Source organism: Meles meles, chromosome 18 (assembly GCF_922984935.1).
Source record: "Meles meles chromosome 18, mMelMel3.1 paternal haplotype, whole genome shotgun sequence".
In the NCBI taxonomy this organism is placed as follows: domain Eukaryota; kingdom Metazoa; phylum Chordata; class Mammalia; order Carnivora; family Mustelidae; genus Meles; species Meles meles.
In genome coordinates this window covers 1,096,241-1,120,647 of record NC_060083.1, presented here as the reverse complement: position 1 = coordinate 1,120,647, position 24,407 = coordinate 1,096,241, and the positions used below count along the sequence as shown (strand labels likewise).

Below are 24,407 nucleotides of genomic sequence, written 5' to 3'. Positions count from 1 at the left end.
CAGGAAGGCCAAATGTAACCACATTGATATAAACAAAGGAGGAAAAACTCCTTTACAGAAAAAAAAAAAACAAAAACCAGCATGCTTTCACGTTGAGCCATCCAGTTCCCATCCAACGCCACGGGGCTCTTCCTTGCTTTGCCCTTCCCGGTCTGTGTCTCCTTTCCTTCCCAGAAAGAACCAGGGTTTGGTGCCTCAGTGGGCACCGCATTTACCCACTGATGCTCTTTCCCGTAATACACAGTTGTTGCAGGATTCTTACCCTGATACCATGACCCGTGACGAACCTACTAACGAGAGGTCAAGACTTATTGGCAGTTCTTTTTGACCTTAGGATCTCAATCGCACGGAGGATGTCCAGTGTTTAAACCGGAAGAGGCGCCTTTTGAATTGGGCTTTGAGGGATGCGTAGGAGTCTCCTGGGAAGAGAAAGGGGAAGGGTCACATATGTGCAGAGGGCAGGGGCATGAAAGAGCAGGGTGGAGCCCAGTGTGTGTTCACAGGGCGAGGGGATAACAAAGGTGGGTTTGGAGAGGAGTGCTGGTCGTTGGGGATAGTGGCTTGGAAGAGCCTTGAACATCAGGCAAGGAGCTGGGGAGTTCTGAGGGGCATCAGAGTTCAGAAAATGTGGAGGGCAAGCCGGTGGGGGTGGCTTGGGCCCATGAGACATATTGCCCGAGCTGCCAGGAAGGCTCTCATTCTCTGGAAACCTCCGCATCTCTACTCCCAGGGCCCCCGGGACTCCCCAAGAGTCCTACCTGACCTTCGGGGGTCCGAGGTAGAGGCCCAGCCGCTCACAGGCTCGCCGTGCTCCGTGACATGTCAGCTTCCTGTTTCTCCTCCCTCAGGGGCAGCTTCAAAAGCCCAGCACGCTCTCAAAACAAAGGAAGACGGGTCCTCGGGTCCTCGACTGCAGAGGAAGCAGGAGGAGCCGACCCCGCTCAGAGCCCAGCTGCCGGGGCCTGGGGACGGTGGGATGGAGTCCGTGGCCCTGTACAGTTTCCAGGCCACGGAGAGCGATGAGCTCGCCTTCAACAAAGGAGACACGCTCAAGGTAGGGGGGCTGGGCTGGGCTGGGCTGAGCTGGGAGGGTGTTCGGAATCAGGGGCCCAGGACACCCCCCCCACCCCAGACACCCCAGACAGAGTCCAGCTTCTCCAGGTACTGGCTGTGTGATTCTGGACAAGCTTCCTCCTTCCGCTGAGCCTCAGTGGCCTCGTCTCGGAAATGGGGGATAACTATGACCCGTCCTTCACGGGTGGGGGCGTGTTGCGAGGATTCAAGGAGACGTTAGCATGGTGCCTGGCAGGAGTCTGTTCAACCCCAGGCCTCCCAGTTTTCCTGGGAAGAGATTGAAAAGACAGTTGCAAAGAGGGAGGGAGGGAGCGATAGAACAGCTTTCAGGATGAAGTGTACGCACTCGGGGGAGGGGGGGTGAAACAAAATGGTGATTTCGGTGTAGAGAAGGAGCTTCCCAGCAGCCTGAAAGAAAGGGCAAAGAAAGTCATACCACAGGAGGATTCTGGAACTTTGTTCTGTCCCCGTGAGACTGAACAGCCTGGGTAGGGGTTCAGGAGCGTGATGGTCCGCAGGGCGAACCATGACCACTTATAGGATCCCCTTCCTCTCTCTGCCGGGGTGCCGGCACCTATGTGAGCGGCTGGCTGGGGGCCCTGGGGACATGTGGCCGTCGGGGGACATGGGTAGGCTTCGCACCAGCACCACCCGGTCAGGGCCGGAGACATCCTGTGAGAGCCGGGTCTAGTTCAGAGAACTCACTGACTACTTTGAGAGCAGTTTGAGGTCTCTAAACTCGGATTTGGGGCCCGGTGGGGAGTGGGACAATGAAGAAATAGGAACGGGGTAGGGGGCGAGCTCCAGCTGGGGCTCAGAGTGACCGGTCGGGGGGGGATCGGTAAGGTCCCCCAAGGCAACTGTGTAAAGAATACAACATCTCCACTGCCCTCCCAGATTCCTGCAGCCATGACCCCCGCCCCAAGATGAGTCATGTTTCCCAGTAACATTTGCTAAAGCACTAGGCAACTCCCAGCGCGTTTGCTTCCAACAGAGGGGCTGGCTAAGGAAGGAGTGAGCTCACGAGGCCAGGAGCACACCGGAACACCAGGACGTAAAGCAGGGCCTGGCCCACACTAGGCTCCTAATACAACATGGGGAGTGGGGGGACGCCTGGGTGGCTCAGTCGGTTAAGCCTCTGCCTTTGGCTCAGGTAATGATCCCGGGGTCCTGCGATCGAGCCCTGCATTGGGCTCCTTGCTCAGCAGGAAGACTGCTTCCTCCTCTCTGCCTGCCCCTCCTCCCGATCTCTTTCTCTGACAAATAAATAAATAAAATCTTAAATAAAACAAACAAACGTGGGGAATGTCGCAGGAGAGAAGGAAGGGTGGAATCATTAATGTGTTAGCGGAAATGGGGGCATCCTTCGCAGTGGGATTTGCATCTCGTGTCCGCAGAGACCAGGGAGGGTTGGGGAGGAGACCCTTCAGGCTCAAAGAATGTTGGAGGAATGCCAGGCGGTGGGAAGACCTGCCTTTTTTTTTTTTTTTAAGACTTTATTTATTCACTTGACAGAGATCACAAGTAGGCAGAGAGAGGCAGGCAGAGAGAGAGGAGGAAGCAGGCTCCCCACTGAGTAGAGAGCCCGATGCCGGACTCGATCCCAGGACCTTGAGATCATGACTCGAGCCAAAGGCAGAGGCTTAACCCACTGAGTCACCCAGGCGCCCCAAGACCTGCCTTTTTCTTCCTTCTCTTCCCTCTGCAAACATTTGTCAAGCTGTTGAGCACATACCCTGTGCCAGGTGTTGTTCTAAGTGCTGGGGCTATAACAAGGAGCCAAGTAAAGTCTCTACCTCTGGGAGCTGACATTCCAGAGAGTGAGTGATGTAGGGCGGTGATGAATGGACTGAAGAAATCAACACAGGGAGATGGGATGAGAGTGACGGTGAGTGGGAGGGGGCGGGGGACAGGTTCAGATGGGGTGGTCAGGACAGTCTTTCAAAAGAGTTAAGACCTAGGAGTGCCCTGGCTCAGTCAATGGAGCATGAGACTCTCAGGGTCATGAATTCGAGCCCTACACTGGGTGTAAAGCTTACTTTAAAAAAAGAGAGAGAGAGAGAGATAACACCTTAGCCGAGCCCTGAAGGATGAGCAGGAATCAGCCATGCAAAGAGCCGGGGGAAGAGAGCACCAGGTGTGGGGCAGAAAACAGTTGGTGCAAAGGCCCTGTGGTAGGACCATATTAGTGTGTTTGAAGAGTTGAAAGTTCTGTGGCTAAAGAGCAGTGAGTGAGAACGAGGGGGTAAGGATGATGTTGGGAGGTAGGCAGGCATCAGGGCTTGTGAAAGATTTGTATTTCATTCCAAATTTGAGGTGTACTCACTGAAAGTTTTTACTGGAGGAAAAAACACGATCAGATTTATATTTCCAAAAGATAACAGATTGGCAGGAATGGAAGCATAGAGGGACTCTTGTAGTCTACTAGGTAAGAAATGAAGATGTCTAAACTAAGAAAAGAAGTCATGACAAAATATTAATGTCCTTAATATGTAAAGAGCTCTTATAAATCAATAAGAAAATCACAAACAGTGTACTAGAAAAGTGGGCAAAGATATGAACAGGGAAATTGCCAAAGAAGCAACGTAAGCGAGTAAGTGTCCAATTTCACCAATAACAAAAACCGTGCAACTTAAAGCAAGTAATTGTTTTCCATTTGCCATATCAGCAAAATTTTATTTTAAAAAGAATCTCCCAGGTTATTGAGGGTGTGGGAAAATGTGCACTTTTACAGGGGAGTGGTGGACAGGTAAAGTGACGCAGTCATTCTGCAGGGAACTTGGGGAACATATAAAAAGTCGTAAGACTCTCCATGCCCTATGACCCAGAAATTCTGCCTCTGGGAAACTGAGATACGGTCAGAGATGCCTGTGTGTTCTCTCACGGGGACTCGGGGAACATTCAGTGTGTCCGCAGCCCTCTGCTAGGTAGTGGCAACTCAGCAAGGAGAAAACGGGCACAGTTACTTCTCAGGAAGCTGAGATTCTGGTAGCAGACGAGGGCCACAAACCAGATTAATAAGTTACATACAGAATTTGCCAGGCAGAGACAGTGCTTGGGGAAGAATGAAGCAGGAGAGGGGTGGGGAATCGGGTACAAGTTTGCAGTGTGAAATCAACCTAGACTGCCCACCTAGGGATGGTATCAAATACCGTACAGCCCTGGAAATGCTATTTGGGGAGGGCATTTAATGGCATAAAAAATCTCATGATGCAATGGCAAAAAGCAGAATGCAAACGTATCCACACGGAGGGTCAACTCTACACAGATAATCAATAGGTATTCATTTTGTGGAGGGATGAATTTTGTGGAAGGGAAACTGCCCATCGTGCACTGGATTTGCACCCCCCTCCCCCCAAAAAAAGACCTTTCTAGGAAGAAATGATCTGAAAAGCTAGCAGTGGTTGGTTTGGAGACGTGAGCCATGAGCTATTCCCATTTTCTTTTCTTTTCTTTTCTTTTAAGATTTTATTTATTGGACAGAGAGAGGGCACAAGTGGGGAGGAGAGGGAGAAGCAGGCTCCTTGCTGAGCAGGGAGCCTGATGCAGGGCTCGATCCGAGGACCCTGGGACCATGACCTGAGCCAAGGGCAGAGGCTTAACCCACACTGAGCCACCCAGGTGCCCCTTGCATTAACTTTTGAACAGGCTTTAATTTTCAAAACAGTTTTAGATTCGAAGAAACATTAGGGAGATACAGCACAAGGGATCTGGAACCATCCGTCCCGGTGGGTAACGTCTTACACGATGAGTTCCCTACCTACCGTTGTTTCGTTAATGGATTGATCTTGATACATTATTGTTAACTCATGAACGTAATCAGTTTTTGCATTGATTTGATTTTTTTAAAGATTTTATTTATTTATTTGACAGACAGAGAGAGATCACAAGTAGGCAGAGAGGCAGGCAGAGAGAGGAAGGGAAGCAGGCTCCCCGCTGAGCAGAGAGCCCGATGCGGGGCTTGATCCCAGGACCCTGAGATCATGACCTGAGCTGAAGGCAGAGGCTTAACCCACTGAGCCACTCAGGTGCTCCTGATTTGATTTTTTTTAACATCTTGTCTTAAAATATTCTTTATCTTGATGCCTGAGTTTCTTGACGTCCCCTTAAATTTTGTCCCCGAGATGCTGCAGCCGTCTTACTCCTGTGAAGCCTCTCTCTGTATGACAGTAAAAACGTGACTGGGATGTCACGCTGTGTCCCCTCTTCTCCCTGGCCAGGCTCCAGCGTGTGGGTCCGCGGTCCCGTGACGGGGCTGGGCCGGCCGGGCCGGGGTCGGGTGAGGCCTTCCTCCCGGTCTCAGCCCTTCACTCTTCTGGGGGTGTTTCCCGCGCACCCCTGTAGGCCGGACCCGTCACAGCAGGGCCCGCGGGCGGATCCCAGCCCACCCGAGCCCGCATGGACCAGTAAGTCCGAGCTCCGATGTTGGAGGAGGTCTGGGTGGCAGGTGCACCCGCTCTGGACAAATGGCCCCCAGTGGACATACGGCTCAGTCACCTCTGGGGACACAGGACCCCACTGCTCCCAGCTGGAGGAGGGACGTAGCTGGTGGCTTCACCCCCATCTCTCGGTGGATGACCTGGCCTCCAAGACCCAGACCCAGGGAGCCCACAGCCTCCTTGGCATCTCCAGAGGGAAGTCAGTGGCACCTCTGACCTAGGGCAGTCGACCCTGAGCCCCCTAACATGGTCCCCGAGAGCCTCCCAGGTGGAGGGCGCAGTGGGAAAAAAGGCTTGGGGGCAGCCCAAGGTGTAGATTTCGCCCAGGGAGGAGCTGGTCCCTTTCCTTTGTGCAGATTCTCATGTCTCAGGGGGTTTTATAGCTTTTGAACCACGTGAACATTAAGAATTCAGTTCCTGGGGCGCCTGGGTGGCTCAGTTGGTTAAGCGTCTCCCTTCAGCTCAGGTCATGATCCCAGAGTCCTGAGATCGAGCCCCACCTCGGGCTTTGCTCCACAGGTGGTCTGCTTCTCCCTCTCCCTCTTCCGGCTTCTCCCTCTGCTTGTTCTCTCTGTCTCTCTATCAAATAAATATCATCTTTAAAAAAAAAAAAAAAAGAATTCCGTTCATGTAACCAATGAGAATATTTCTGGGTCCTCGGATCCGGATGGCAGGAAAACAAAACAAAATAAAACAAAACAAAGATTCTATTTGAGATAGGACACTCACACGGCCGCGGGGGACTTAGTTGTTCCAAGACACTGCTGCATTCATCATAGGCCATGAACGTGCCCATTTCACAGATGAAGAAACAGAGGGCAGGACTGCAGAGAGAGTCAGAAGGCAACAAACAGAGTAGGGTAGCCCCAGGCTCCCAGGCATCGTCCTTGAACTCGTGTCCATGGAAGGCAGACGACAGGTTTTAAGCGTCCTATTAAGTCGGAGAATTGTTTTGTTTTGTTTTCAGCAAAAGTTGTCCTGAGTAAGCCACCTGTTTCCGTCCACCCCCTCGGGGCTGTTGACCTTGCCCAGGCTGCAGAGTCAGGAAGGAAGGAGCTCAACGGGGCCTGGCAGACAGACAAGGGGGTGCCTGTCTGCAAGGCCTGGGCCCAAGGCAGCAACTCTCAGCTCTTCCCGGCAAAATCGAGCTAAGCTGGTGGCTTTCCGTCAGCCTGCCCCTGGGCCTTTGCTCCTCCGATGCCCTCTCCTTGGGATGCTGTTGTATATCTGATTTTTTTTTCTTTCCCTCAATAAATACCCACTAGGATTGCGCCAATGTGGGCACCTGCTCCCAGACCGACAGGAGAGATGCTCCCCTGGCCTCGGGTCTGGACACAAGCGGGGAGTGGAGTGGGGTTAAAATCCCGTGGGCCATGGTCTGCCCTAGAGCAGCTGAGTCAAGAAACCCAGACCCCAGGCTGCTGGCTTGCTGTACACGCTCTGCCTCCTCTGGGCATCACAAGCCTCATCTGCAGCCTTTGGTGACGAGCTGTCCCATGTGGGAGGCTGGTCCAGGGGAAGGAGGAAGGAACCCCAGGGTTCATGCTGTACCCACTCCCCAGGCCCGGCCCGTTCCTCCCTGCGGCCGCTTGGTCGCTCAGCCACGGCAACACTCACCCCCACTCGGCTGTTTCAGTTCCTCTCGGCCCACCTGTGGGGCTGCAGAGGCCTCACGCCATGGACAAGGGGCCCATGTGACTTGAGCAGGCCGGGCCGCGGCCTCATCATAGCCCAGAGGCCTCCCTCATCTGCTCACTGGTGCCTGAATCCCCACCGCCCCGAAATGACACCCGTGAACTCAGATTATAGGGGCTGTTTAAAGGCAAGTGACCCCTGGTGAACCATCAGGAGGAGCCGAGCTCGGGCTGGGATTCCCCGACCTCCCGGGGGACCTCAGACCTCCACCCCACGGCTCAGTGCATGGCATACAGATGCTGTGGCGTCCCCATGCTCGGGGGACAGCTCGGGAACTGAGGCACCCCGGGGTTCCTGCCTCCCCAAGACTGCATGGTCTGCCAGGGCTCTGGGGGGACAGATCCTGAGAGTCCAGCTCCAGCCCCCCCTACGTTCAACCCACTGACCCACACTCTGGGTCCCCAACTGTCCAGCCTGGGGAGTCTGTGACCCTCCTGGGGACAGGCCTGTGACATCAGACTGGGCCCTTGTGAACCTGGGCAGGTTCCCAGCCCTCCTCGGTGAAATGGGTCCTGGGACCCCCTATCTGGGGTCCCTGAACAACAGGACCTTAGCAGGTGGCTGCTGCCCGAGTGACCGTGTCTCGACTGCCCGCAGATCCTGAACATGGAAGACGACCAGAACTGGTACAAGGCCGAGCTCCGAGGCGCTGAGGGCTTTATTCCCAAGAACTACATCCGCGTCAAGCCTCACCCGTGAGTGGCTGTATCTCTATCCTAGGGGCTCCCCCATCCCAACCCCTGCAGCCCAGCGTCCCCACCTGGCCTGGCCCAGGCTGAGCCGAGCTGCCGGAAAAGCTCGGTCCTGGTGCACCCCTTAGGCATGGGGACTCCTCGCCCCGCTTCCACTCATCTGCCTGGGGCCCCCGTCTCTACCCTGAGCAGGGGCAGGGGACAGAGATGGGAGTACCAGATGGGGGCAGAGTCAGGGCCGGTCCAGGCCACAAGCCTGAGGATCTGCGACACCGGGGAACATCCAGGAGGGTCCTGGAGGGACAGGGCCCCCGGCTCTGGCCTGGCTGGGCTTCTGCCTGCCGTGTGGTCACTCTGGGCCTCAGTTTCCCTATCTGTAACACAAGGAGGGCCGAGGCTTCAATCTGCAGAGGATTCTAGAGCTCTCTCTAGGAGGCTGGCTCAGCCTGTGTGAGGATGAGTGAGGGGGACAAGGGAGGGGCAACGGGGGGGCGGGCAGGGGCGGGAAGCAGATCCTGTCGGTCCTGCCTTTGGGGTTTGGGGGGGAGCTGAACACTGCCTACAGACCAATGCCCTGGGACTGAGGCAGAGTAGGAGTCATGTGTGGGGCCTAGGGAAGGCCCCATCCGGCTCACAGCAGGTGGTATCCCAGCCCGCAGCTCTGGGAATGGCCGGGGCAGAGCCCGGTCCCAGAACAGGCCCCGGTGGCCAAGAACCTGTGGAAAAACCAACTAGATCTTCTGTCTCTCACTCAGTCATTCATCAAACACTAGCCACGGCCCCGGGGCGGGGGGGGGAGGGGGGGTCGACCAGGTGATGTTGGAGACACAGGAGAAGCGGCTGGAGTCTGAACAGCCCCATCCCGGAGAGAGACGGGACGTAAAGAAAGTACAAGAGAGGAACACAGTCCGCCCTGAGGTCACTGGGGAAGGGTTCTCAGAAGAGGTAGCACCGAATGAGGTTTTGAAGGGTGCGTAGGAGTTAGCCAGGTAGAAAAGGAGAAAGGCATTCCTGGGAGAGGGGACAAGGAGGACGATGAGGGCAAACCCATGGCCGTGGGACCACCAGGAGGGCCTCAGATGGCAGGCCTGGGGTGGTGGGGAGTGCAGAGATGGCTGAGCGGGGGAGGGCGGCTGTTGGATGTGGACCATGACCCGGCCACGCGGCTGGAGCGGACAGGCCAGAGACCACGAGATGTGTGCGTGTGCTGGGGAGCGGGGCCACAAGAGGCGCAGCGCCTGGGCGGGCCTGGGGGGTGTTTCCTCTTCATCTGTCTTCGAGTTATTTCCAAAGCCGCCCCCGCCTCCAGCTTCCTGTGCTGGGGAAGCCCCATCCCACCGGGGGCCCCCGCTCCGCCCCCGCCTGGGCTCCAGACATCCCGGGCCTCTCACATCGAGGCCGCCGCCCATAGCCCGTGTGCTGGGCTGCAGCTCCCAGATCCAGGCCCCGCAGCGGCCCGCTACGCCGAGTGACAGGGTCAGGGGTCTGCCCCTTTGGCCTTTTACGGCCTTTCTGTCCATACAGGGAGGGCGCGAGCGGAGAGACAGGGAGAGACAGGGAGAGACGCCGGCGCCCCGGGAGCAACCACAGGCAGAGAGATCCCCGCAGGCGGGGGTGGGGTGGTGTCAGGAAGACCTGACATTTCCAGGGGCAGGAAGTGTCCCGGCCAAGGCCGGAAGCCCAGAAGTCCCACAGCTGCTGGGAAGCCTTGAGCAGATATCAGCACAAGGCCAGGGCTTGGACGCTGCTGGGGGTTGAGACCAGACTCCTCCCATAGGAAGCGGTGGAGGGTCCCTGGGGTCAGTTCTGGTCACTGGTGTCTGGGACGGAGCAAGGACAGAGCTCAGGCCCCTGACCAACCCGTCAGAGGCCACGCCCGGGTGCCTTGTCTGCTAACCTCGGCCCCGAAATAGCGGGGCGGTGGGGGGGAGCCCCAGCTTAGCATCTGACTCAGCCGGTCAGGCCCCAGGGTGTGTGGGGGCGGAGAGCTGGGGTCCCAGAAGGCCTCACTCGGCCTACATCAGCCCCGCTCCCTCCCTGAGTACTCACTGTCTCCCCGGCCTGGCCAGGGGACCAGATGCCCCAGAGACACCCACCCAGCCGTGCGCCAGTGGGCGGCAGGGAGGGCTTCCCAGAAGAAGGGCATGGTTCGCTGGGCCTGGGCGTTAGAGTAGAAATTTGCCAGGGAGGGCCTGAGGGAGTGCTGCGGGAGAAGGGGTGTGAGCCCGTTCCTGAGGGTCCCCAGTCTCCCAGGGGCCCTGCAAGCCGGGGGCCACCATCACTGTCTCCCGGACAAGGAGACAGGCACAGAGAGGTTGACGGGCACACACAGCCGGCAAGAGTCTGCATGGGATTTGCAGCCCTGTGCTGTGGGTCCCCACCGCCCCTCCAGGTTGTGCCCCCCAGACATGGGGAGGGGGTACCCCTGGGGGAGGGTCTGAGGCTCGGGACCGGCTGGGCAACCTTTCGGGGGATCCCTGCCCTTCTCCGGGCCTTGGTTTCCACATCAGGGAAATGGGGGAGGATGCGAGGTGGCCCTGAGAAGTGTTGGCCCTGGCATGGGGGAGAGAGCGGGGTTCAGGGGGCTTCTGGAGCGTTGCTCCTGCTCTCTGTCCTTCAAGCCACCTGAGGACCAGCCCTGCCTTGTTCCGATGGGGGAGGGCTGGCCACCAGAGGGTGTGGTTGCAGAAGCCTTTGAGGGTGACGGGCGCCCACACACTGACGCCTCCTGTGGGGCTTTGTGGGTTCTTTGGAGACAGCCAGGCCCTTGGGAAACGCCCACTCGGGGCCCCACTGGGCCCCTGCTCCTGTGTCCTGCTGGGGGCTTCCGGGTTGAGGAGCTCCCTTCCCCCGGCCCCCCGCTCAGCCTCAGTCCTAGAAGCCTCCATCCCGGCCTCCCGAACTCCAGGGACCTGGGCTGAGCTTTCCAGATGGTGGCCTCGAGCCCCCACACTCAGCAACCGCCTCCCCTCCCAGGAAATCCATCATGAAACGGGCTCCGGGGTCCCCACGTCTGGGTGTCGGCTCCCCAGAACCAGGGCCCGAGACGCAGGGTGAGGACAAGGACTTCATTTTGGAGTGGGACGTGACCCGGGAAGGAGCCGGCCATTAGGGGTGTGTTAACACGACGGCTGACTCTGGCGGCCACAGGCACCGGGGATGGGGGGGAGAGAGCACAGTCTCCCCAGAATGTTCCATCGGGGACAGGGGAGCTGAACGTTCACCCACCTGCGCCCCCCGCCCCTCTGTCATCCGCTGACAGTGTTCTGGGGGCTCAGCCCACCCTGAGCACAGGCCTTGTTAGTTGCCAGAAAAAAGCCCCAGGGCAGAATCCCAGCATCCGCATTTGGCAGGCGACATGCTGGGGAGCGGGGACAGGGCAAGACACCGAGGGGCGCTCGCTCGCTGCACCTGTCACCCCTGCCTGGGCTTCAAGGACAGCAACATCCTGAGACAACAGGAAAAGTCCCACCTCACATCCGCCCCCGGTGCCAAGCTCAGACGCAGGAAACATTTGCCGAAAGAGGGAAAGGAAGCCTTACAAGGAACAGTCTCTAGACCCCGCCCCTGCTTGGCCATGGTGCCCCCATGCAACACTGGCTGCTCTGGGCCTCGGTTTCCCCATCTGCACAATAAAGGGTCCAGTCAGAGACCACCTGGGCTCTGTGAGGGGCGGCAAGACCCACCGAGGCTGGGGGGTTGCCTGGGCCACACAGCAAGATGGGCAGGACTGGCAGAGAAGCTGAGTCCTGGCCTTTCGTCCCCGGTCACTGGGGTGGGGGAGTGGGTTTGGGGGGGACAGTGCGGGGTCTTACAAGACTCTAAGCATTTGCCAGGCACTTCTGCATTCCCAGTTCTGTGTGGTCAGCCAGAAAAGGGACCTGTACCTGGGAGGGAAAAAATCCAGGTGGCCTCCGTCTGTGCATCTGTGAAATGGGTGCAGGGAGAGATCCTTCCTCATCAGACCAAAGCTGCTATTGCTTTTGTCATCCGTTTTTATGTTTGTTTGTTTGTTCTTCCACTTTTAAGAATCTATCATCTAGAACAGAAGAGCTCAGCTGGGGCTGGCTGGGTGGAGGTTCACTAAGGTTTGATATCTCTTTTCCTAAGGGGATGTTTGCCTGGCATGGTGGGAAAGGCTTGGGCTTGGGAGCCAAAATGCTGGGATTGGGTCCCAGGTCCTGCCTGCTGCCACATGCAGCCTTGGGTCTGTCGCTTTGCATCTCTTTGCCTCAGCTTCCTGAGCTGTGAAATGGGTGCAATCATACCTCTCGTGTCTCGGCACTGCTGTGAAGATCCGCCCCGTCGGTTGCTGGGCACACGGAGAAGAGGGCAGCCTGGCCTTCCCGCTGCCCTCACCTGCCCCCTCTCTCTGCAGGTGGTACTCGGGCAGGATTTCCCGGCAGCTGGCCGAAGAGATTCTGATGAAGCGGAACCACCTGGGTGCCTTCCTGATCCGGGAGAGTGAGAGCTCCCCGGGGGAGTTCTCGGTCTCAGTGAAGTGAGTTCTGACCCCCGGGGAAGTGCAGGGGAGGGTGCGCAGGCGGCATTGGAGCTGAGTCTGGAAGCACAGCACGTGGGCTCCCAGGCGGTGCTGGAGGGGGCGGCATCCTTGGAGGGGGGCAGCCCGAGCCTGGAAGCAGGTCGGGGACGGACACGCACCCCAGGGGCGGAAAGCAGGCTTGGGTCCGCTGCGAGGTCTCAGGTGCCAGCGTGGAGGGTCTGGCTGGTATTCTGTGAGCAATAAGGAGCCCTCGAGTACTCATCCCGAGGGGAGGAAGAAGGATGCCGGGTTTGAGGTGAAGGAGCAGCTGAGGGCATGAGAGCCCCAGGCCCCCAGGGCAGGGGTCCGGGATGTGCTGTAGTCGGGGTCCCGCCACGTGGTGCCGTACATAAGATGACGGACTAGGCACCCAGGCTGCCTGGGTCTGTGTTCTCGTTCTGCCACTTCCGGGCTGTGTGACCTTGGGCAAGTCACTTAACCTCTCTGGGCCTGTTTCCTCTGATGTGAGAGGAGTCATGACAAGGAATACATGAGTCAATGTGTATATTTTTTGAGTCAATACCTGTAGAGTGATGAGAAGAGTGTCCGGTGCTGAAGCGGGGTGGCCGTGCTGGGAGGGTGTGGCTTTGTGACGGGCAGCCCCTCGGGCATGATGAGGCAGCCTCTGGGTGCTGCGGAACCCAATCCTAAAGGCCTCAACTGGGGAAATGGCGGAACCCGGGCTGGAAGGTAGAAAACAGGAATGGCAGTCAGAGTCTTTCCTGTTCTCAGTGCCTGGAATAGTAGGGTGCAGAGACAGAAATTCACGGATTATTTACTAAGCTTCATGTCATGGGCCAGGCTGTTCTAGAGGCTGGGGAAATGCAGTGACAATTGCCCTTATGAATTTCTGTCCTAGCGGGGGAGACAGACAGTGAACAAGGCATCCAGCAGGAGTCAAGGTGGTCAGAGACGGTCGCTCTGAGGAGAGGCCTTTGAACAAAGATCTGAACTGGAAGCAGAGGCCGCCCAGGTCTCCGGGAATGAGGATCTGGAAGGAGAGACTTCTAGGCAGACAGAACAGCAAATGCAAAGGCCCTGGGGCAGGATGCACTGGGGGCATGTTGGCATCCACAGGAGGTGGCGTGATTGGAGCAGAGAAGCTGGGTGAGAGGGGTGGGTGATCCTGACAAGGAGGTGGAGTTTTCCCTCCGAGCAATAGGGATCCACGGAGGGTCTGGAGCAGGGGGAGATGTGACTGGCTTCCATTTCTCAGCAGATCCCTCTGGCTGCTATGAGGAGGAAGGATGGTCGGCCAGTGAGGAGCCAGGCAGGAGGTGATGGTATCTCGGACGCTGGTGGGGGCTGAAGGCATGAAAAGTAGCCAGGTCAGGGAGTGCCGTGGATCTGTGATGTCAGGCCGACGTCCATACCAACAGTTAGGGTCTCCATGGGCAGTGGGCACAGAGCCTGCACAGAGGAGGCGCTCGCTGTCACGGACAGCGGTCTTGGGGCGGCAGGCTTGCAGCTGGAAGGAGGCAGAGGTGCTGGACCCTGGAACCTGGCGGTGTGGCTGCTCAGAGTCCATTTCCTAGGATGGAGTTGGTCCGCAGCCGATGGCTTGATTGTCCAAAGGATAAATGACACAGGACCCCTTTGATGGTTAATGCAGGGGCTGGGGCTGAGGAGGTAGTGTCTTCCAGGCTCCTCCAGACCCTGGGGCGAGCTCTGTGACTGGTGCGACGGGCGCTGGTCCGTTTCTGTTTCTGACGGTGGAGCGCGATCTGCACGCTGTGTGGTGGTGAGCTCCCCGTCTGGGCCTGGGGCACCCACGTGGGGCAGACTGCGGTGGTCAAGAAAGCTGCCGGTGGGCGGGGGGAGGTTGTAAAAATGACCCGGCGTCATGAGAGGTCACAGCACTTACCCGATGCCCTCCAAACTCTGCAGACAGCTGTGGCTCTTTCCCCTTCCCTCCCCCAACACCCACCTCGGGGGAACAGGCCGCTTACCCTAGGGGATGGGAATGGCTCTGGCCCCACTTCAGCCTGTATCTTCGCATCTTAAAAATGGGAGCATCATCGGTGTGTACGTGTGCGAGAGATGCTGCGAGGTCTTGGTCCTGACCCACCCTGCCCATGGTTGTGGACACCTGGAGTAACTCCCTTCCCCACGCCCCGCTCCCCATCACACTCCCACCTCCACAGCCCAGCCCCCACTTCCCTCTTGGGTCCCTGCAAAAGCAGGAAACGGCAATTGTCCATGTGCTGCTGTCCAAGGGCCTGGTCGTCTGGGAACGGAGCCCACCAGGTGGGCTGGGCCAGCGCCGGGTGCCGAATCCCACGTCCAAGATCACCCAGCAAAGCAGGGGCACAGGGGAGTCCCTGGGATAGCTTCTGCGGCCCTAGCTGAGGGGAGGGGGTGGCCCTCGCGACCAGCCCCCAGCAGCGCCCGCATCCCTCTCCCTCCTCGGCGATCAGATCCCCGCCCTGGACTTCCAGCGTTAAGGCCCTGTGCCCTGCCGTCTTCCAGCGCTTCTCGGTACATGCAGCCCCGGCCGTGCGCAGGCCCCGCTTCCGACCCGAACACCTCAACCTGGGGTGTGTGCGTGCGTGTGTGTGTGCGTGTGCGCGCCACAGAGCGGATCAGGGAAAGGGCTCAAACCAAGGGTGCTGGCAGAGCAGGCGCGGCCTGGCCCAGGGGCTCCACGATGAATGCAGAAATAAGGGGGCTTCGGTGACGGGGACACCCGGTGAGGGGCGACATCTGAGCTGGGCCCTGAAGCCTGAGTAGGAGTTTGGCGCACGAAGATTGCGGACGGAATGCAGGCACAGGGACCCACACGGGCAACGGTCCGGAGTTGGGACAGCGGGAGTGGGTTTGGGCAGCCACAAGTTTGAGCAGGAGGGCCACAGGCCTTCATGGGATGCAGTGAGCACTGGTGAGCAGGGGACCCAGCGCCAGTGTCCTGGGAAGAGGTCTGGGCGTGTCCTTCGGAGAAATGCTGGTTCATGCCCCTTGGTGCCTCCCCCAAGGTATCCCGCCTGGCCAAGCCCCCCGGCCCAGGGCAGAACCCGCAAGCGCTTCCTGGGTCAGCTGTAGTTTGCGCACGAGGCCACCAGGGGGCGGCGTCCGCCGCTGGTTTCGTCCCAGTGGAGCCGGGACCCCACTCAGGTCCTGCTCCGTTCTTGGTCCATTGTCTCTCACGGGGGTGTTTCACGGCCCTTGGAAGACCACTGGGCAGGGGTTAGAGTAGGGAACGGACTCAGAGGGCGTATATGGCCACGAGTGTGGGCCTTTGAGCAAGAATCTCAGCTCTGATACCTCCTACCTGCCTAACGCTGGGCAAATTCCCTTCTGAGCCTCAGTTTCCTCATCTATAAAGTGGACATCCGTGTCACGTGCTTAGATGCCGCCTAGCCCATGGGAAGTGCTCCGAAAGTGCCAAGTGACAGTAGTTGTCTTGTGTTTCCCTGTAAGGGCCACACGGTGCCTCCCAGCGCCCTGTCCCACGAATCCAGGGCTCTTCTGAAACGGGCAGGGACTCGGAGTGGCAGGGGACCCAGTTCTCGTCCTGACTTAACTCAGAACTTGCCGCAAGGCAGGTCCCGGCTTTCTTTTGGCGGTCATGTTTTCATCCACAACGTAGAGGCAGTAACCCCGGGTGTCACAAGGTCCGGGGACCCGGTGGCCGTCCAGAAAAGTGACAGCTGTGCAGATTCACGCGTGAAATTTCTGCCCTCGCTGACTTGGCTTTTGGGGACTCTGACCCCACGACACGTGGCATCTCCCACATGCTCATGCCAAGCCCCGTAAGGCTGTCGGAGGTGGGGTTTATGGGCCTCGGGCTGCGCCATGGAGGATAGTGGCCACGCTGGTGCCCTTTACGTGGCTCTTTCCCCTCCGGCTGCAGGGGCACATCTGAGCGCACAGCCAGCAGACCGGGGACCGAGGCTGGGGCGCGATGCCTGCTCTGTGTGACTTTTGCCCCACGCTCCCTTCCAGGCTCTTCTGCTGTGAATGGCGGCTGGTTCCCGGGTGCCTTTCAGGCCGGAGGTGCCCTGGAGTCAATGCACGTGTGTTTGCTCTGGCCACGGAGTACCCACTGTGCACCAGACCTTGTCCCGGGTGCTGGAGATGCAGCCGTGAACAAAATAGGACCAAGCTCCCCGTTCTTTAGGCACTTGTTTCCACTGAGGTGACAGACAAGAAACAATTAGCAGATTATAGGAAATCTTGGGAGATGCTAAAGGCTCTTGGGGAAATGAAGCAGGACAGAGGACAGGCAGAAGGTGGAGGGCGCTCCATGAGGCAGGCAGACACCGAGAGGGAGAGGAAGCCGTCCCCAGAAGCCTGGCTGGCAGGCAGCTGTAGCTCAGAGAGGTGCAGTAACTTACCCAAGGTCACACAGCAAGGAAGAACAGAGCAAGTGCCCATTGACCTTCTGTGCCTGGGCAGACCCCTTCTACCTTCCATCCTCCTTTCCTGAATCCTGACGATCCATGAGTCCCTGCCAAGGTCACTGTGATCCCATTCCACACCGGCTGCACTCCTAAGTATCCCTCCCCCACTCCAGCCCTGGTCACAGTTGGGAAAGCAGAGGTTAGAAGGGCCATGCTCGTGGAGACCACCCCGTGGACAGTTAGCACCCAGGCCTCCGCCCAGGAGGGCCCACCACAGGCCCTAGCTGGGGCAGTCCTGGGCCTCCTGACCTTACCCCAGCCTTCTTTATCCTCCCTGTGCTGTCACCGTCCCCTTAGCTGCCTGGCCATCGCCACCAGGCCGGAAAAACCTGCTGGGCAGGACAGGCTGCCGCTAGCATCGGGCCTCGCTTGGTCCTTGAGGGACAGCCCAGAGGCCAGGCCCTTCCCCTCTGCCCCTGGGTAGGTGGCTGCGGGGGTCACACACAGAGACAAACACACCCATGGCCGTGAAGAAAGGGACACACAGGTGTTGTCACCTGTGTGTGGCAGAGAGAGAGAGGACCTCCCAACACACACACACACACACACACTCAGACACACACTCCGACAGACACATGGGGCACGCAGGCCAGGACACACACACGAACCTCCCAGGCACTGGCCCGCTGTAGGGGACCAGCTCCCCTCTCCTGGCCTCCCCCAGGCTTCGATCCCTATGCTGGCTGCCCTTTCCTCCTCCAGCTCAGGAGGGCTCACCCAGCAGGGCGTCAGGGCTCATCTGGACACAGATGTGGGTCCCCCTCTGTGCCCTGCAGCTCCCCAGGGCCTGGGAGTGAGGGTTTGAGGTCTGGAGAGCCCGCAGAGGGTCTAAGGGGCTCTCAGACCACCTGCCTTAAAGGATGGCTAAGGCCAAGACCAGGCAGAGTGAAGGGACAGTGCTCCTGGGAAAATCACAAGCAGGGACGCCATGAGGCCGCAGATCAGCTGGCTGGGGGTGGGTGGCTGCCCCAGATGCTGAGTCCTTAGGGTCGTCCATGGAGACGGCCCTGCTTGGCCTCAGACAGGTGCGGTCACTGATCAGAAGGGGCCCCGCCCAGTTTCCACGCAGAGCAGCGTCAGCAGCATGGCCGATCCCGGCCGTGGGCAGGCCTCTCCCCTCTCTGGGCCCCGCTCTCCTCACCGTAGGACAGGAAGCTGGGACCAGGTTCCTGAGCACTGATATGGCCCACACACAGGCAAGGGGGCTGGACCACGCAAGCTTCTCCGATTTGAGAATTCTCCAGTTCTCAGATTGGAAGGTTCTAGAAGTCCCGGGTCCCTTGCTCCTTTCCCGTCTCATCTCCGGTTCTCTACTCGCTGATCCTCTGATGCGAGCAGGGAATACTTCATTCTGGCTCCCTTTGCAGGTGGTCACTTGGGGGTTGAGATCTCCTTCACAAGCCTACCACGTGTCTCTCTACCCCCTCACCCGAAGGGGAGGGGCCGCCCATGCCCCAGGCTCCTCCCTGGGGACCGCCCAGAGTCAGAGCCTTCTGCCTCTGCACTGGGTGGCCGAGACACGGAGTCCTTGGGGTCCCTGGTTTCCCGGCTTCTCACTTGCGCAGCCTTTGGTTGAGAGACACTCCTCCCCGTGCACCCCCGCCAAAGTCTAGGGGCTGGGGCCGCCCCGATCTTGCTGGGACAGGGCACCCGGGAGCCATCGGGCTCAGCGGTGCCTCAAGGAAAGTGAGTGGCCTCTGGGAGGCTGTGGCAGGCCAGACAGGGCAGGAAGCACCCTCCGCCTGCCCGCCCTAGTTCCGTCCCAGGAACACAGACCTGCGTGTCGCCGGGCTCACAGCGGCAGCCGCTTAGTCAGCTGGGAACAATGCTCGCTGACAGCACATGGGCGGCTCTGTCTCAGGTTTGGGATCTTTGCTCCACTTGGTCCCAGAGCCTCCTGGGGCGGGGGAACTGGCTCCCTTTGGAGCTAAGCTGCCCCGAGATCGGGACATGTCTTAGAGGGTCAGGTCTATTTCAGGACCCCTGGAGGGCTGGATCACGGTTCAGAGCAAACAGGAGAGGGTTTTCAGGAACAAACCACCCAGATGAGCACTTAAGCCTTGGGCCATGACTCTGCATTCCCCAAGTCCAGCCTTTCCCAACTGGGCTAGACCCTCGGGGCCTAGTCCTGCCTCCCTACCTTTTCCGTGCAAGCCATTAAGAGAAGTGGGTTGGAAGGAGAAGGCTGTATGAGGGTCTGAGATACCCAAGAAGACCTCTGCCTCTGAGCTGGGCCATTTTACCTGGGCTTTGAAGTATGAGTAGGAGTTTAACTGGAGAAGGCTTTAGAGAGAATCATGTATGCAAAGGCCTGGAGAAGAGATACGTCTGAGTGGAGAGAGAGGGGTTCTATGTGGTTTGGACCCTTAACATGGGAAGGTGGGGGCATCCCACTTTGCCCCTCCCTCCCCCCCAAACACATACCTTGAACAATTCTTTGTCTTCAAGCTTTAATCTTAAACCTTTAACAAAGCAGTTCACCAGCTCCAGGGCTGACAGGTGGAGGAGGTGAACGACAGGCAGGGATGAAACGGTGGGTGGCCCGTGGGGCTGCGGGTGACGGTTCCCTGCTCCTATTCGGGCCCTACAGGACCCTGGACTGTGGGCCCGGAGGAACCCGAGCTGCAGGTACACCCTGGCTGACAAAACAAGATCTAAATTTAGAACGCAGGAGGTGCTTTTGCCTTTTTACTATCAAGTCTCCATGCCACTGTTTGGTTCCCACCTAGTCTTACACAAAATGAGAGCAGAGTCGCTCTGGTGGCCAAGGGGCCAGTGCCTGCCCAGTGGCCAGCCTGTGTCCCCAGCGCATGCCCACTGGCCCCAGGCTTCCTGGGCTCTCAGCTCCCTGAACCAGCTTCTTCCTGCTGGGGAACTGAGGGTCTACTGTGTTCTCCCTGCAGCTGCCCGCAGTCTCCCCCTCACCCCCTCCTTGGGCAGGTGAGGACGCTGAGGCCCAGGTGAGCTGACCAGAGACAGGAAGGGTGGTTGTGATTTGGCCAGGCACAGAGGCTGAGAGAGGGAAGGGCTCCTGGGGACTGCAGCCCAGGGAGTAGTCCTGGACTTGGGATGACAAGGTCTGGCATATTATCAATACAATTGGGATAATTATTATTCCTATTGTTAAACGGTGAGAACAGGGGAGTGTGCTAGAATGACACTTGACATGAGGCCCCAGCTCTGGCTTCGCTGCCATGGGACCCTGGGAAGGTCACGGTTTGCACTCGGAATGTCAGTTTCCCCACTGTGCAAAGGCCCCGATTTGCACCTCCTGGGCCATGCGGTGGGCCCCGGCCACTTCCGCAGCAGTGAGGGGAATCATAGTGGTTTGTGCTGCCCTTTGTCAGACCCCAGGCCGGCACCACCCCGGTCCCAATCTGTCATGGCCTGTCCTGGCATGGGACATGAGGCGTGCGGGGAGAGAGTGTATGAAGCGTATGAAGGAAATCAGGCACAGTAAGGAGCCAGATCTTGAGTCCGAGTTGTTAAGATTTTATCCGGAGAGCAATGGGGAGCCATAGATGGTTCTTGAGGTAGGGGCAGGACGAGACATGAAGCACCCAATACGCGGGCAGGCTTTGTCTGAGTCAGGATGGCCTTAGGACTCATTGCTCAGCGGGGACTGCGAGGCGGGGAGAGGGATGGGGAGGATGTCGCGGCTGGGGGAGCGGGAACTGTCCGGCCACCTCGGAGGAGCCCGTTTGGGGCTGCCAGTCAACCACAGCAGCATTTCCGAACACTTGTCGGAAGGGAGTCACGACCGTTACGAAGAAGCTGAGGTTTAGACAGGTTCAGTGATTGGCCCAAGGTCGCACAGCGGCCGAGGGGCCTGTTCCAGCGCCCACACCCGTAACTGCATACCCCACGGCCGCGGGAGTCGCCAGGTCTTCCCGGGGGCCGGGTCCGCGGGCCGGGGCCCTGCCGCTTCTCCCCCCCGCAGGTGCCACCGGGAGCCAGAGAGGCCAGCTTCCCGGTGAGGGCGAGGAGGGAGGCCCGGGGCGGGCGGGGACGGGGCCACCCCCCTCCCGGGGACCCGGCTCAGGCGGCTCCTCTCCCCCAGCTACGGCGACCAGGTGCAGCATTTCAAGGTGCTGCGCGAGGCCTCTGGGAAGTACTTCCTGTGGGAAGAGAAGTTCAACTCCCTGAACGAGCTGGTGGACTTCTACCGCACCACCACCATCGCCAAGCAGCGCCAGGTCTTCCTGCGGGACGAGGAGCCCCCGCTCAAGGTGGGCGGGCGGGCGGCTCCGCGGGGACCCGGCCACCTGCCGTGGCGGGGCCACCTGCGGGGCGGGGCCTCCTGCGGGGCGGGGCCTCCTGCGGGGCGGGGCCTCCTGCGGGGCGGGGCCTCCTGCGGGGCGGGGCCTCCTGCGGGGCGGGGCCTCCTGCGGGGCGGGGCCTCCTGCGGGGCGGGGCCTCCTGCGGGGCGGGGCCTCCTGCGGGGCGGGGCATGGGCGTGGCCTGGGCGTGGCCTCCCTTCCTCCCCGCAGCACCTGTCCCGAGAGGAGGGGGCCCGCCAGGCTCTGAGGTCCTGTCCTGGGGGCGCCGTGGGAGGACAAGCAAGGGTGGAAACGCAGAGGGAAAGAAAGGGAAGGAGCAGAGTGGACATTGCAGGGGGCGCCCCGTGTCTGGCTTGCGCTCAGATCCCGGCGCCGTGCCTGGTCACAGGTCCTCTGTGCCTTCTGAATGCACGAGGGTCCTGACACCCTGCCGACCCTCCTGAGTCCGCTGGGGGCCTCATCGTCGCCATTGCACGGGTGAAGAAACTGAGGCTCGCCAAGACTGCCCCCAGGAGGCGGCCTTGGATGGGGTGGGGCAGTGCGAGGAGAGTTCGCGGGCGACGACGTGCTGGCCGGGCTCAGGGTGTGATTAGAATGATGACAGCAGCCAACGCGGTTATTAGCCCCGACAAGTGCTGTTTTCTTCGGGAGGGGGGTGTCGGCAAGGCCTGGGGCTAGAGATCAGGACCCTAGGACGGCCCACAGGAGCGTGAGCTCTGCAGAGGGTCCAGAGTGCAAATCCTGGGGAGGGGATGCAGGGCTGCCCCAGAGAGGCTCTAGTCCTGCCTGTTCCTAGACCCCCAGCACGTGTGACCTCAGGGTCAGTTCAGTCCTCAACTGGGCCTCAGTTTCCCCACTGTCCAAGATAATGAGCCCTAGGGCCTCATGTGCCAGGAGAGTCAAAGCATGCCTTGGGAGACCCCCATTAGTGCCCCCACCTGCGGGGCCTGGGTTAGCTGGGAGCTCACAGTCTTAGCAAACTGTTCCCCTGCTAGGCCTGTCCCCGATCTCCATCCTCTCCCCTCCACTGCCTGGGCCAGATCTGCTTCTGAAGAATGCGGCAGAGTTGGATAGAGCTGGCCAGGGGTGGGGGGCGGGGACGGGGAGCAACTCTGCCTGAGGGCTCCCCACGCCCACTGCTTTCCTCCAGCCTAGGCTCTGGGGTCACCCACCCTGTGGGATCATTCCAGAACTGGCTCAGTCCCCTAGGACCCATGCTACCGCCTCCTCCTTCCTGGGCAGAGAACCGCTCATTAGAGCCCGTCTGCTGATCCTATCACCCAGCCTGGATGAGATTCCACAGGCTCAGGACAGAGATCCTGGGGGGACAGGCAGGGCGGGGACACTGGGTGTAACCGTCAGGGCGCCAGGCCGACATGCCTGCAGAGAGTTTGTGCCGCTGCTATTTGCAGTTTGGGGAAACTGAGTCCTACGAGGGCAGAGTCTTATCCCAGGTCGCCTTGGGGTGTAGATAGGACAGGAACCCAGGCCTGAGAGCTGGGGGCAGCTGTGAGCGATATCCTCTCCCAAAACCCGGGGAAGGGCAACAGCAGCCAACTCTGTTCTCAGCTGCCGGCACTTTACAGTTTGTAGGGCCTGCTCCTGGGACCAGACAGTCCTGGGGCTCTGTGCAGACACAGTCTCTGCGCTGCAGACAGTCAGGGACAGGCGGCTGGGGGCTCATGGGGTTGCGGGGCCGTCTATCTGGATCCAGAGTGAGAAGCAAATTCAAGTTCAATTCTGCCCTCCCCCACCTGAAGCCCATCACTTCTCTTGTTGGGGCCTCCTGAAAATTCCCCACTAACCACCTCCTCCCCGCACAGGTCCCCCAGGCCTGCTTTGCCCAGGCCCAGTTTGACTTCTCGGCCCAGGACTCCTCACAGCTCAGCTTCCACCGCGGGGACATCATCGAGGTCCTGGAGCACCTCGACCCCCACTGGTGGCGGGGCCGGTTGTGCGGACGCATTGGGTTCTTCCCTCGGAGCTACGTCCAGCCGGTGCAGCTGTGACCGGGGTGCGGCCCGGGGGCGGGGACAGAGCCTGCAGTCCATCCATCCACCAGACACTGAGCTCCAGAGAGAAGACATGGACGCCCCGTCCCTGGGTCCCACGGGGCTCAGCCGAGGGTCTTGGACCAGAACATGGACCTCGTCCCTGCCGGGCCCGGGCGCCCACTGCTTTGTACAAACTGGGACGGGCCCCGGGGCCCAAGAACCGCCGCTGTGATATTCGGTGCCCACCAGGCAAGGTGAGCTCCCAGGGCTTCCCGCTGGCCTCTTCCCACTGGCCACCAGCTGCAGGGTGCCCTGGGGCAGGGGCGCAGAAGCCCCCCAACCTCCCACCAACAATGGCCCCAAACTCAGGGAGACTCGAGGACTCCTATGTTGCAGGAATTTGGGGACTCTGCCCAAGGAACCATGCAAATGTTGGATGGGTTCATCTTGGGCTGACCATCTGCTGGGCCTGCCTGCCCCCCCCAGATGGCCCCTTTGAGGGGTGCTGGCTACTGGGAAGCTGGCTTAGTGAGGAGGGAGATAGGACAGGGGCTGCACACCTGTTAATCTGGACCGAGGGACTGACTCCAGGTGGAGACTGACTTCTCGGCAGCCCCATGAAACTTGGGGCTCCACTTGGGTGTCCCACACCCCTGCCTCACCACGGACACTTGGGAGAGGCGCTGCAGGCCCTCAGGAGGTACGCAGTGATGGACACAGAGGGAGCCGCTCCTCTTCCGCAGCCCCGACACGACGGACAAGCTCCGCGGGGCAGGCCCGGGGCACGGATCCTTGGAGGACCTGCCCGCCCTGGCTCTTGTTCCCCGGGGTCCCAACTCTGCACAGACCAGGGCCCCGGAACTTAGGGAAACCGCAGGCCACAGGTGGGAAACCACAGGCGGGAAGTCAGGGCCGCGGCTGGACCGGGAGTTCTCACATCTGGAGGGGTTCCCTGGCTTGAGGAAAGGCAGGATGTCCACACAGAACGGGCAACCAGCAGCAGGAGCGAGGGCCACCTGCCTGGGGTCTCGGCACCTTTGGGAGCAGGAAGAATGAGGGAGACTCGTGAAGCGCTTGGGATGCCAGGCTGGTGCTGGAAGGGGCAGTGAGAGGGGAGGGAGGGAGAAGTAGACCTCCTGGCAGCAGGGAGCAGGGGGGTGGGGGCAAGAGCCCAGGGAGGGGGCCGTAGCCTCGTCCTCTGCCCGGGCTGGCCAGCGACCAAGTCGATCAAGTCCTGAGCTGCTCCTGATCCGGGCCCGTGTTTTCAAAATAAAAACAGTACAACGAGTA

At 59.6% G+C, this 24,407-nt stretch overlaps 1 protein-coding gene across 1 annotated transcript; it reads left to right on the top strand.

Moving 5' to 3' along the window:
- Positions 1–572: 572 nt before the first annotated feature.
- On the top strand, positions 573–24,404 carry LOC123928746 (GRB2 related adaptor protein). Its single transcript, XM_045983736.1, has 5 exons — positions 573–1,054; positions 7,806–7,903; positions 12,279–12,401; positions 20,904–21,072; positions 22,947–24,404. Exons 1-5 carry the CDS (start codon positions 626–628, stop codon positions 23,130–23,132), a joined length of 1,005 nt encoding a protein of 334 aa, XP_045839692.1. The 5' UTR covers positions 573–625; the 3' UTR covers positions 23,133–24,404.
- The last annotated feature ends 3 nt before the right edge of the window (positions 24,405–24,407 follow it).